Here is an 11,941-nt window from a genome sequence, read left to right on the forward strand (position 1 = left end):
CAACAATGTTTTGCTGCATGGATGATAGGACTGTAGCTAAGAGGGGAAGGGCGCTAGGTTTACTCTGCTGAGCCAAGGGCTGTTCTCATAGCACACCCCACTCTTCCCTCCCCTCTCTAACTCCCAAATGAAGACACCAGACCTCCTTCTGTAAATACAGGCTTTTATTCATGCCATCTCCCAGACAGGAGGGGGGGCACTCATGCACAGCCTCTGTCTGCCTCCAACCCCTGATGGTGTTGGGCTGGGGTCTGGGGGAGGCAGGAACAGCGAGGGGGATGCAGTGCCTGGAGAGTGCCCTCATGAAATGGGGCACAGCCTTGTCACCAGCTGCTTACAATGAGGAAACAGAGCCAGGGCTGGAATCTGGTGTATCTACCACCAGACCCTGCATTCAAGCTCCCTCGACGACAATGGCCAAACAGAGCCTGACGGACTGAGGCTCCCTTATGCCACATGGGACAAGTCCCTGCCCGGCACCAGGCCTCAGCTGTCTTGTCTGTAAAATGAGGATGCTGCTGCCACCTGCAGCCTTCTGAAGGCTGGCGAAGGAAGGGAGAAGCCACGAGAGAAAAAAAGTGCTTGGCACAAAGTAGGTGCTTAATAAATAGTCGCTGGACTTAAGTCTTGTAAACACAAACTCAGGCACAGAGTGGGAACATCACTTTCCCCGAGCCACACAGCCCAGCGGAACGTCACACGTGGTCTTGCTGTCCCCCGGTCAGATTTTTCCTTTGAACTTTATCCCTGGAAGGCTCTGAATCAGGGGCACCCCCTCCCTCCCAAAAGGAGTTACATTCAAGGCCTCAAACATACGGAAACTTGTGCTAGGTCAACATTCCTCTCCTGGTGTCGTAGTGGGTTTACAGGTTGGGCTGCTAACTGCGAGGTCAGCAGTTTGAAACCACCAGCCGCTCTGCGGGAGAAAGAGGAGGCTTTCTGTTCCCTAGAGAGGAACAGCTTCGGAACCCCCCAGGGGCGGTTCTGCTGCCCTGTAGGGTTTGGCCTGTGGAGTGGCTGGTCCCTGTGCCTGAACTTGGTGAACGCCGACTCATCCATCCAAACCCTAGCTGCCAGCTCTAGGTGAAAGTGTGGAATCGGAGGCCCGTTCTCCTTCAGAATCCACTTTGTTTCAGAGGCAAGTTGGAACTCTCCAGCCCGTGCCCTATCTGAGTCGGGACAGGTAAGCTCAGTGGAATCCCTTCAAACTGGTGGGTCTTGGGTGGGGGGAGGAGGAGGGAACACGCACAAACATTTTTTTAAAAATACAGAAAAACTGGAATACACACACACGTGATTTGTCCATAGTACTTTCTCCTTGGCCCAGGAGGTGGGGACTCTGCAGACAGGGTCCCAGGGGCCGGGGCCACTGCCAGCACCCGGGCCAGCTCTGCCTGGTAATATAAAACGTAATAAATTAACCACAGGGATTTGCTGCTATTTACAAGGCCATCCTCGGCAGCCTCCCAGCCTCCACGGCTCCATTCAGCACCAGAACGTGAAATGCCGTTGTTTCTGCCACCCAGCAAAAACCAGGGAGGCCTCAGGCTGGTAGCTCGGTCTCCTCTAGAGTGTCGCTTGACTGGAAAAACATGGAACCACAAAAAATACCACGCGGCTCGAGGGCCAGGAGAGGCCCGGGGGTCGGGAGGGCTCAGTCCTTTCCTGTGGGCCCGGGGGCTCCTGGCATGGCCTCGGCGCCCTCCACTGCGATCTGTGGCACGGCGGGGGGCAGCCCAGTGGCCTCTTCTGGAGGTTCGTCGAAGCTCACCTCCTGCACTGCCTCCTGCTTCTTGAAGGAGTCCCGCCGCTCGGACAGGTGCAGGCGCCTCATGACAACCAGCTCGGCCTCCGGCCCGCGGCCACGGCGCCCCGACTCCCCGTCCAGCCGTTCACCTGTGCCCAGCTTGTCGGCTGACTGGCCCCGGCGCAGGCACGGGGAGCGGGCAGGGGTGAGTGGGTGCCCAGGCAGGGGTGAGGGAGAACGGGGTGGGGGCGCGGGGACAGGCGGGCAGGCCAGAGGGGAGGGCGGGATACTGCTGGTGGACTTGCGGCGGCCGGCTTTGGGGCGAGGAGGTCCCAGCTTGGCTGCCAGGCCATGCAGAGAGCTGGGGCGAGCGTGTCCGGCTGCGGCTGGAGAGGCTGGGCTGCTGGAGCTCGGGGAGGCGCTGGGTGGGGATGCAGTGTCTGTGGATGGCAGATGTGGGTCAGGGCTTCCTGCCTCTGTCCCGAGCCAGAGTTGAGGCCCTGGGACTGATTACACCTGGCAAAACTTTCCAGCCACCGTCGTCTGCCTAGGCCTGTTGACTCTGCTAGCTTTGATCTCTCAAAAACCACCCTGCCATGAGTTGAGGATGATTCATAGTGACCCTGGACCTGTAGCTCTTTACAGGCGTAGAAAGCCTTGTCTTTTTCCGGTGGAGCTACACCACCAGGGCTTCCTACTTTGATCTAGTGAACTCCTATTCACCCGTCAAAGTCCCAGCTCCCACGCCCCCTCCCTCCAGGAAGTCTCTGCCTCCCCTCTGAGATTCCTGAGTCTCGGTCCCTCCTTGCAGCCAGGGCCTGGGGTCTGTGTCTGGCTTAGTGCCTCCCCCTCTCCTGGCCCAGAAGGATCTTTGCAATGGTCAGCCATGGCCAGACCCTGGCCAGCTCACACATCCTCCATGGCCCCCCATCACCCCTGCCTAGCTCTTTGGCCCAGGTGTTGGAAGCACGGCTTAGGTCACCCACTACGCGCCCCGTCCCCTCGGGCCCCCCAGCTTCCCTTTCAGCTCTGCCTAATCTCCTGGGCGCATGCAGTCCCCTCTGGTGGGCACACCCTTCCCTTCCCTTGCAGTGGACTCTCGGAGCGTGGCCAGTCTTCCCAGGCCTCTGGGTTCTTCCTTCGCTCGGTCCTCTATTCTCTCCTCCCTCCCGGTTCTCCCTTCCAGGGCGGCTACACACACACACACACACACACGCTCACGCACACGCACACGCACACGCACACGCACACCCACCTGTGGGAGCGTCGGGGGCTGGACTGCGGCAGGGTGTGCTGGGACTCGCTGAGAGGCTGTGTGTGGGCGAGCCGGGGAGGCTCTCACTGGAGGACAGGGAGTGGTGGAGGCCGGACGAGAAGCTGCGGCTGGTGTGTAGCACAGAGGACTGCTTCGAGATCTTCTTGAACAGGGACTTCCGCCTGGGGACGGGCAAGAAAACCTGGAGTCAGGGAAGGGGCTGGCCGGCTCCGACTGCCCCTGCCTCGGCTCACGCCACAGGTCCCCGGGCCCCCACGCACCGATCCTGTGTCTCCCGCCGGCGGCTGCGCTTGCTGCGCCGGGCCATGCGGCCCTTGGCCACGTTCTTGCGGGCCGGCCCCACCTTGATGGATGTGTTCTCCAGGGCCGTGGTCCGAAGCGCGATCTTGCTGCCGCTCTGCAGAGGGATGGCCAGGGGTGGAGTGGGGTCCCTGCGAGCCTCCCCGCTGAGGAGGGCGCCCTCAGAGCCTCCAGCCAAGATCCGCCACCCGCTCGCCGACCTGGACTGTGACCCACCATCGAGTGCCACACCCTCCCGGGGCCAGCACCCCGCACCTGCACCCTCCTCTCCAACCCACAGCCCAGGAGGCCCCCCACTCCCACACAGGCCTAAAAGTCAGGGTGGGTGAAAGGAGGGCCAGGGTGGGGTGGCTTGGAGGGGTATGCCAGGGGCCAAAGAGGTTGGCCCACCAGGTCTGGGGGTTGGGACCCAGTGTGCCTCTCTGGGTGGCGTGGGCAGGCAGGGAGAACCTGGAGCTGAGGCTGGGTTGTCCTCAGGTGGATCCGAATAAGGGGTCTTGGGATCCCCTCCAAAGGTGAGCAATCAGGGGCTTGTTAAGGGGTTCCAGGAGTCTCCAAAGTGGTACTGGGGTTCTTAATGATGGAGAGGATATTAGAGGACCAGAGAGGAAGTTGCAGGGAGGCCTGGAGGTCCAGGGCTGGGAAGACACGAGGTGAGTGGAAGGGTGGACAGGGGTCTACAGCCCTGGGATGGGCCGGGAGGCGGATGGAGCTTAAGGCAGTGGGCCGGGGGCCCCAGGACTAAGAGTGGCACCTTCAGCAGCAGCTCCACCACGTCCATGTGCACCAGCCCCAGCACCGACTCCCCGTTGATGTGGGTGACCAGATCCCCGGCTCGCAGGCCCGCTTCCTGGGCAGGGCTGCCCTCCTCCACGCTCTGCAGGGGGCGGGATGACTCAGTGCCTGGGCCCTTCGTGCCACTACCTTGGGGCTGTTCAGTGAGCAGCAGTGGGGAGGAGCCGGGGGAGGAGCCGGCGCGGCCATAGTGCGCCAGCCTGCAGTGCGGACACGAAAGCCCTCCCAGGAGCGAAGAAGGACCCCTCGCCACAGCCCGACAGTCACTCCGTCTCCAAGAGGGGGTGCAGTCTGTCCTGAAAGAGGGCATTGTCCCCGCCCAGCACCCCCCCACCCCTACCCCCCGTGGGCTCCCGGCACTTACCCAGACCACGTGGTGCACAGTATAGACATCACTGTCACCCATGTAGACGCGGATGGCCCGCAGGCTGAAGCCATATTTCTTGCCCGAGCTGTGGATGATGATGGGGGGCCGTAGGCTGCCGCACACGGGCGACGGGTCTCGGCTGGGCGAGGAGTCTCGGGAGGACGGGTTTGAGGACAGTGAGCGCGGGGACAGGGGGCTCATGAGGGGGCCGCCACTGCTGCCGTCATCTGTGGGAGCAAGCGGTCACTCCCACGCCGGGTCCCCAGCCGGCCGCCCCACCTCCCACCACATCACTGCTCTACAGCCTCAGGGCCTTTGCACCCACCAGGTCTCTACTGGAAACGCCCTTCCCCCAGCTCACCCATGTCCCCAGGGCTCAGTCCTGAGGCCACTGCCTCAAGGAGGCCCCAGAAGCCCCTGGGTAGCGCAGCCCCTGCCCCCCCTCAGTGAACACACAAGAGAAGCCGACCTATCTAGTGGGGTGGAGCTTGGGGTAGAAGGGTGGGACTCCCGGGTGCAGCGGTACCTGCCGTGATGATGAGGGACAAGGCGGACACCGAGGCCGACTTGGGCACTCGGCCACCGCCGCCAGGGGTCCGGGGCTTCTCGGGTCCTGCGTCTCTTGGGCCCCCGAGGCGGCGGCCCCGGCTGGAGTCCGGGGCTCGGGGTGTGGAGTGTCGGGCGCCGATGCTGTTGCTGCGCAGGCGGGCTTGGCTGAGGGCAGCCGTGTCGGCTGGGGGGTGGGCAGTGGGGTCAGGGGTCAGCCTGGGCCTCTGACCAGCTCACAGAGTCCCGAGGAGGTGCGGTCCCGCCTCTCAGTTTCTGCCCCATAGTTCCCTTTTCCTGCATGCCCCTCCTCTCTCTGGAAGTCACCCACCTCCAGGAACCCTCGCCCCTCTCCACCCCCATCCCCCAACTCATCCCTTCCCTTCCTCCTGTCCTGACTACAGAGCTGAGGCCCTGGCTTTTCCCTGTCAAAGCCTCCGTGACATAGGAAAGGGTCAGAGGCGGCTAGATAAAACAAATGCCTTCCCTGGCGAACTCCTACTCACCCTTGAAAACCCTGCTCAAAAAACCCCCTCTTCTAAGAAGCTGTCCCGACACTCCCGCGTACCAGAAAGACCGGAGGCCTTGGGTTTCACTGGGGTGGCTGCCTGAGGTGGGTCAGGTTCGCCCAGGATGAAGATGGGCCTCTCGGTACTGGCAGGGCCCAGAACTGTCGCTTCGTCCTCTGAAGAGAAGGCAAACTTGGGCATCGTGTCCAGGAGAGACGGGCTGGGTCCCCGCTCAGGCTGGGATGACAACGAGTGGCTGGAGGAGCCAGAAGACGTCCAGGACCGCAGGCTGTAGGGAGAGGGCCATGCCCGCATCACACGCCAGAGGCCACCCACCAGACCTCGGGCTGCGCCTGCTATCGGGCACTTCCCTGGGTGAGTGCCGCCTCCTGCATGCTGCCCTCCACATCGGTGTGAAGACCCAATTTCAGCGCCCATTTTCAAAGACATCATTGCTGTAGGGCCTGGGTGTTGCCACACCAATAGCCGCTCATTGCCAGATGACCTTCCAGGCAGGGAGACGTGCGCGGGGAAAGCCACTGCACAGGGTGACGGGTCGTGACCCGGCAGGGCCTTTGGACCCTCTTCTACAGGGCCACTGGGAAGCTCCCTCCAAGGCCCGTCTTTGTGGCTCCGCCTCCCGCCCAGCAAGTCTTGGCAAGTGGACCTGCCCCTACACACCGGACTTCAGTGTTGAGCCGGCGACTGGACTCCCCCTCGCTGCTGCGCTCCCAGCCCTCCTCCCGGTCCTCGCTGAAGCTTCTCTCTGTGAAGGTGGGGGCGGGCTGGACGGCTAGGAACTCGGAGCTGCTGTAGACCTGGGCGAAGAATAAAAATAACCGTTAAAAACAACAAGGACAGCGCCGGCACTGGCGCCGGCCACACCCGTGTGTGAGAGGCAGCTCGGTGATGCGGCGTCCTCCTTGCCAGATGCTTCCACGTGAGTCACTTCCTTAAACCCCCGCTCACCACATCCCCCAAGAGCCGTCTCTCTAAGTCATACCCAGACGAGGAAACTGAGGGTCAGGGTGGCCCAGTCACCAAGACCACAGCTGGGGGGTGCAGCGGGAGGGTGTGTGGGTGGGTGTTTCCACAGCCAACCAAGAGGTCCTGCCGGAGACAGGACAGAGTTCTGATCACATTATAGATGGGAAAGATGTTCCGGTTAAGCTTGGTGGTCAAAATCACACCCGCAGGCATCGCGGTGCTGGTCCCAATTTGCCGAAAGACAGAAATAGCCCAGGTGGCCGTCGACCAATGATCAGATCAACAAAACATGGTCTGGAGGCACCAGAGACTAAAGAAACCAATTTGGACCCATGCTGCAATGGGGTGGGCCCCGAAAGGAAGCTGCTTCCGTGAGGTGCCCCTGACACTAAGCAGCACATCTCGTGTGACTGCATTTATGTGAAACACCTGGGCCGGACCCGCGTGGTGACCCAGGGCGGATTCCACTCGCTCAGGGAACCAGGGAGGAGCCCATGCGCAGCACGAGCAGTTCCTGCCTGGGGTCGCTCGCCGCCCCTCGGGGCGCCTTGTCAGAAAGGTCTGGCGATCTACTCTCAACAGTGAGTCCCCGAAGACCCTTGGGAGCACAGCTCCACGGGGTTACCCACAGGGTCCCCGAGTCAGGCTGGACCCAGCCAGCTGTGGCGGAAAGCCACACCACCAAGCACGGGAGCGAGACGGATTCTGTGCGTGTGCCCCACGGTGCTGCTCACGCTGCTCAGACAGTGATCCCCGTCGCCTTCTCAGAGGTGCTCCACCTGTAGCCTAGACTCAACGTCCCCCAGGCAAAGGCCTCCTCCCCACCAGCAGGGGCGCCTCTCGTTTCTAGACGTCTGGCGAGTCCCCGCAGTATCCCTACGTCCCTTTGGGACAGCTGTATGGTACTGTGCTCGGCACGGCGGCCGGCACCTGGGTTTCATTTCTCCCCGCGATGAATAAGGACTGCCTTTTATGGAAAGGCGTGGGGGAGCAGAGAGATGGGAGGGTGACTGCCGGTGAGCCCAGGGCCCCCTTTCGGGCTGATGAGAATGCTCTGGACCCAGACAGAGGCGGTCGCCCACACCAAACTCACGGCCACCCAGGCGAGTCCGACTCCGGGTGACCCCATAGGGCAGAGTACAACTGCCTCTGTCAGTTTCCAAGATGGTCACGCTTGGCGGGAGTAGAAGCCCACCAAGCAGCTGGTGGTTTCGAACTCCCGATCTTGGCAGCGAACTCCCGATGTGTAACCAACCCCCCTACACCACCTCGATGGAAGTGGTGATGGTCCCACAAAATGACGGTGCCAAACGCCCCCCCACCGCCCGCCCCGGACCCCTTTGAAAGGGTCAGCTTTGCACGACGTGCGTGTGATCGCTGCCAACAGACAGCGTTCGAAGGGGAGTAAGTTGGGCCGCCACCTCCGCCGTCCTTCCCCGAGTGCCCACCTTGCTGAACCGGTGGGAACAGGAGGAGAACTGGGGGATCTCCGTGGACGACTCCTCATCGTTGGTCTCGTCGTCCTCGGAGCCGAGGTGGCGGTACCGCTCCGAGCGAGCTGCAGGAGGGGGACACACAAAGGCCCTAAGGTGGGGACCACCGCGAGCTGGGACCAAATCCCAGCCGTGTCCCTAGGAGCTGGGGGACCTCCAGTGGGGGCTTCCTGTCCCTGACCCTCACTTTCCTCACCCTTAACACAGGACACCCAGAGCCACATGGGTCTCAAAAGACAAGGCCTGTTTCACAGAGGAACCAGAGGGCCGGACACTGGACAGGACCCCAGGAAGCAACACAGCCCGCTCTGGAAACTGCTGTGTTCCAGAGTGTTCACTCAGCATCTGGCTTTGAGTGGGGACAGGTGAACCTGTCCGAGCCCATCCGCCACACCCCGAAGGAGGCCCCACCCTCAGTGTCAGATGGGACCCAGACAGGCAGGGGGCACCCTAGGTTTTCTGCCCGACCAGGGCCTAACCCAGGAGGCTGACCCGTGGGAGGGCCCAGGGTTGGCCACACCTGGTGCCTCGATTTCTGCTTCTGCAATGCAGGGTGTGTGGGGGGGGCAGGGGGCAGGCTTTGAACGTCTCTGCCCAGAGGCACAGGAAATCCCAGCTGGTAGACGGCGGACGTGAACCCAGCTTCTGGGAAAGTTCAGGAAGTCTGAGGCTCCAGGCTCGACCAGGCACGATGCCAAGGCGAGGTGGGGTCACTGGAAGGCACCCCCATCCACCCCTGGGGCTCGTAGGGTGGCAGCGCCTCCCCCACGAAGGCCCCCACTCACTGTCGAAGTAGCTGGTGTCCTCCTCGGCCTCCAGCTGCGGCACAAACTCGGCCTTGTGGCGGAGGAGTCCCGCCCAGTCCAAGCCACGGAAGAAGGGGTGCTGCTTCACCTCATGGGTGCCGCCTGCGGACACACCGGCTGGGCCTCAACTCCCATCCCCCCTCCGACACCCGCTGCCGCTGCTCCCACTGCTATCTCCCTGCCCTGCCCAGCCCCCAGCAAGTGGCCTGCTAACCAGACATGTGACAGGAGGGGAAGATGAGGGGAAGTCAGTGGCCCTGGGCAAGCACCAAGAGGAGCCCCAGGACCGCAGAGTGACCGCAGGGTCCTCTGTTGAGCCTGGCCCCGCATCCGCCTTCCTGCCCCAAGAAACCCGAGGCTGGGGCAGGGGGGGTCTTCCTAGGTCAGTTCCACAGGCTCACGGGAGCAGGCGCTGCCTGTGGGCAACGTCAGCCAGCCCCACCCTCCCTCCCTCCCCCCTGGTCAAGCTGCCCCACGGTGGTGTGTGAAAGGCAGCTGTGTTCATGGCCGAATCGTCCCGTCGCCGTTCACCAGGTGCTGGGGAAGCTGGGATGGCAAGATCCACTGGGCCTCGAAGGACCTCAGGACACAGTCCCTGGACGTCTCGGAGCTCCAGGGACCCACACAGCCTCACCACTCTGTGTGACGCCCCCGCTCTTCCTTCTTTTATGCCTGCTGAACTTCTACGCTTCCTTTGAAACCCCATCACCTGCAAGCCCGCTCCTCTGTGCAGCCTCTCTAGTACAGTTGCTGTGCAACCCAGTCCCTAGGCCACCCTGCCCTTGGTCCTGACCACACCCACATACCAGTGCCCAAACGGTCCAGGGGGCTCTGCCGGAGCAGCCTCGTGATGAGGTCCTGGGCGTCTGCTGGCAGGGCCTCCTCCCCTTCTGGCCACATGATCTCATCTGGAATGAGGTAGGACAGGACCCATCTTCCTACCACCCCAGCAACTCTCCCTCCTGCACTCCCCGCCGGCCCACAACCCCTGCTCCTTCCGCAGGACAGCTCCCTATCCGCCTGCGGTCGGTCCTGGCTACCCCATCCCTACGTGGGACTGCTCCTTTCTGCACAGGGCCACAGTGGGGCCGAGACTCAAACCCAGGGCCAGGGGAGGGGACGTACCACTGACAACCTGGCCGAAGAGCTCCTCAGGGGTGTCCCCAAAGAAGGGCACGCAGCCCACCAGGAACTCGTAGAGGACGACGCCCATGGCCCACCAGTCCACCGGCTTCCCGTAGCCCTGGCGGAAGATGACTTCGGGCGCGATGTACTCTGGCGTCCCACACACCTAGGGCGGCGGCACAGGGGCACTGAGGCCAGGGCAGCAGCGGGGAGGTGCAGTGCTGAGAAGGGACGGGACACGCCCGGGCCTTCCCTGCCCCGCCCACCTGCCCTCCCGCCAGCACACCTGCTTGTCCAGGAACTCCCGCGCGTCCTTCTCAATGTGGTCCTCGTAGAGGTTAGTGGCCATGCTCATGAGTCCGATCTTGGACAGGCCGAAGTCCGTCAGCTTGATGTGGCCGAGCGAGGTGATGAGTAGGCTGTGGGCAGGGGGTGGGGGGCACTCAAGGCTGGGAAACCGAGGCACGCCTGACCTGGCCCGAACTGGATCCACAGAACCAAAGGGCCTTCGGTAGTGACCACGTGACAGAGCAAACAGCTCTGGGTCCCTACTGGGTGCATCTGCTGGTGGTACTGGGCACCTCCCTGTGGATGTGGGAGTCCCACAGTATGCACACAGGCCATGTGCTTGGCTGCTAACCAGGAGGCTGGCGGTTTGAGCCCACCAGAAGGATTCTCGGAAGAAAGGTCTGCAGCTACTCTTGAGAAAGGAGCCCCTGAAAGCCTGCCTGAGCACAGCCTGTACCCCGACCTCCGTGGGGCCGGCCGCCCGGTGTGTGTGTGTGTGTGTGTGTGTATGTGTGTGTGTACACTCAGTGACAACTGGGCTTCCAGTGTGTGCTCCTCTGTGCACAATGCACTTTCTGAGAACCCAGTCCTGCCGGGTCTGCTTACAGTGTATGTGCATGTGCACGCATCTAGCAGGTGCGTCCACGTCAGCAAGCCGCACCCTTCCTGAGCACCTACGACTGACCTCCCTCTGGAAAAACAGGCCTATCTTGGATGCCCACTGTATAAAGGGCTGCTCCTGCCCGCCTCACACGGGCACAGGCCTGCTGTGTCCCAAAGACAAGCCACGGCCTCGCCGCCCCGCCAAGCCCGTGCCGACTCACAGCGACCCCGGGGTACAGGGCAGACCTGCTTCTGTGAGCTTCTCAAGGCCGGAACTCTTGACAGGAGTAGACAGCGCTCACGGGTGATTTTGAACTGCGGACCCTGTGGCAGCACCACGTAAAACCACCACGCCCCCAGGGTTCCTCCTGTGTATGCTGCCGTACCAGACTCCCTCGGACTTTAGCCTGATTACATTTTGCCAAGTGACGGACTGGCATATGCCACCTTTAAAAGTCACCTTTTCAGGTGTGCCTCCTGCCGCCACAGACAGAGACAGCACGGCAGGAGTGCCAGGGGGGCGCAAAGCATGCCCGCCCCCTTCCTCCGGTGGCCCGTGCCCTGTATACAGCAGGGGCCTCCTAGGTGCACATTCCTGTGCTCACTGACAGCCATGCGGGGGGCCTGGTCCCTTCCTTCCCTGACCACAGGCTTCTGAGGTGCCGGGAAGGGTCCTTGCCTTTCCTCTGCATACAGTAGGTGCTCACACTGCCTCTCTCCTCTCCTCCTGCACACCAGGTCAGCTGGTTCCCCCAGCAGTGGCCCAAGATGCCAGTGGTGTCCCTCATAGCCAATTCTAACCTGACCTGCCACCTCCTCTCCCAAACACCCCAGCCATCCTCAGCCCCCACGCCACCCCCTTGCCCATGATGCCTCTCCAGGCCCTTCCACCCTAAAGCCTCTCTGGGATCCACCTGAGGCCCTGCTCCAGCTGCCTTAAGACCCAAAGGCGCCAAGCCTCACCTCCCGCCCCAGGCCCAGCCCACGCTAAGGCCCCACCCAGATGTTCAGCCCATGCCCACTCACTAAACCTCGCTCGACCCCTGGCAGCCCAGCCGAGTTGGGCCCTGCCCCTTACTCTGGCCTCGCCCACTCCCAG

General features: G+C 62.5%; 1 protein-coding gene across 1 annotated transcript in view; it reads right to left on the reverse strand.

Moving 5' to 3' along the window:
- Nucleotides 1-944: 944 nt before the first annotated feature.
- The window catches only part of MAST3 (microtubule associated serine/threonine kinase 3), a 38,739-nt gene continuing 27,742 nt past the window's right edge, over nt 945-11,941 (reverse strand). The window contains exons 16-28 of the mRNA XM_045299250.1: nt 10,238-10,383; nt 9,952-10,117; nt 9,633-9,734; nt 8,806-8,928; nt 7,976-8,085; nt 6,222-6,358; nt 5,600-5,829; nt 5,012-5,218; nt 4,483-4,712; nt 4,078-4,200; nt 3,284-3,420; nt 3,003-3,184; nt 945-2,187 (exon numbers count right to left, since the gene is read on the reverse strand). Of these exons, the coding sequence (XP_045155185.1) occupies nt 1,655-2,187; nt 3,003-3,184; nt 3,284-3,420; nt 4,078-4,200; nt 4,483-4,712; nt 5,012-5,218; nt 5,600-5,829; nt 6,222-6,358; nt 7,976-8,085; nt 8,806-8,928; nt 9,633-9,734; nt 9,952-10,117; nt 10,238-10,383 (2,426 nt within the window). The 3' untranslated portion in view covers nt 945-1,654. The remainder of the gene's footprint in view (nt 2,188-3,002; nt 3,185-3,283; nt 3,421-4,077; nt 4,201-4,482; nt 4,713-5,011; nt 5,219-5,599; nt 5,830-6,221; nt 6,359-7,975; nt 8,086-8,805; nt 8,929-9,632; nt 9,735-9,951; nt 10,118-10,237; nt 10,384-11,941) is intronic.

Source organism: Echinops telfairi, unplaced genomic scaffold (genome assembly GCF_000313985.2).
Source record: "Echinops telfairi isolate 266 unplaced genomic scaffold, ASM31398v2 ScPeMD7_7457;HRSCAF=8495, whole genome shotgun sequence".
NCBI lineage: Eukaryota > Metazoa > Chordata > Mammalia > Afrosoricida > Tenrecidae > Echinops > Echinops telfairi.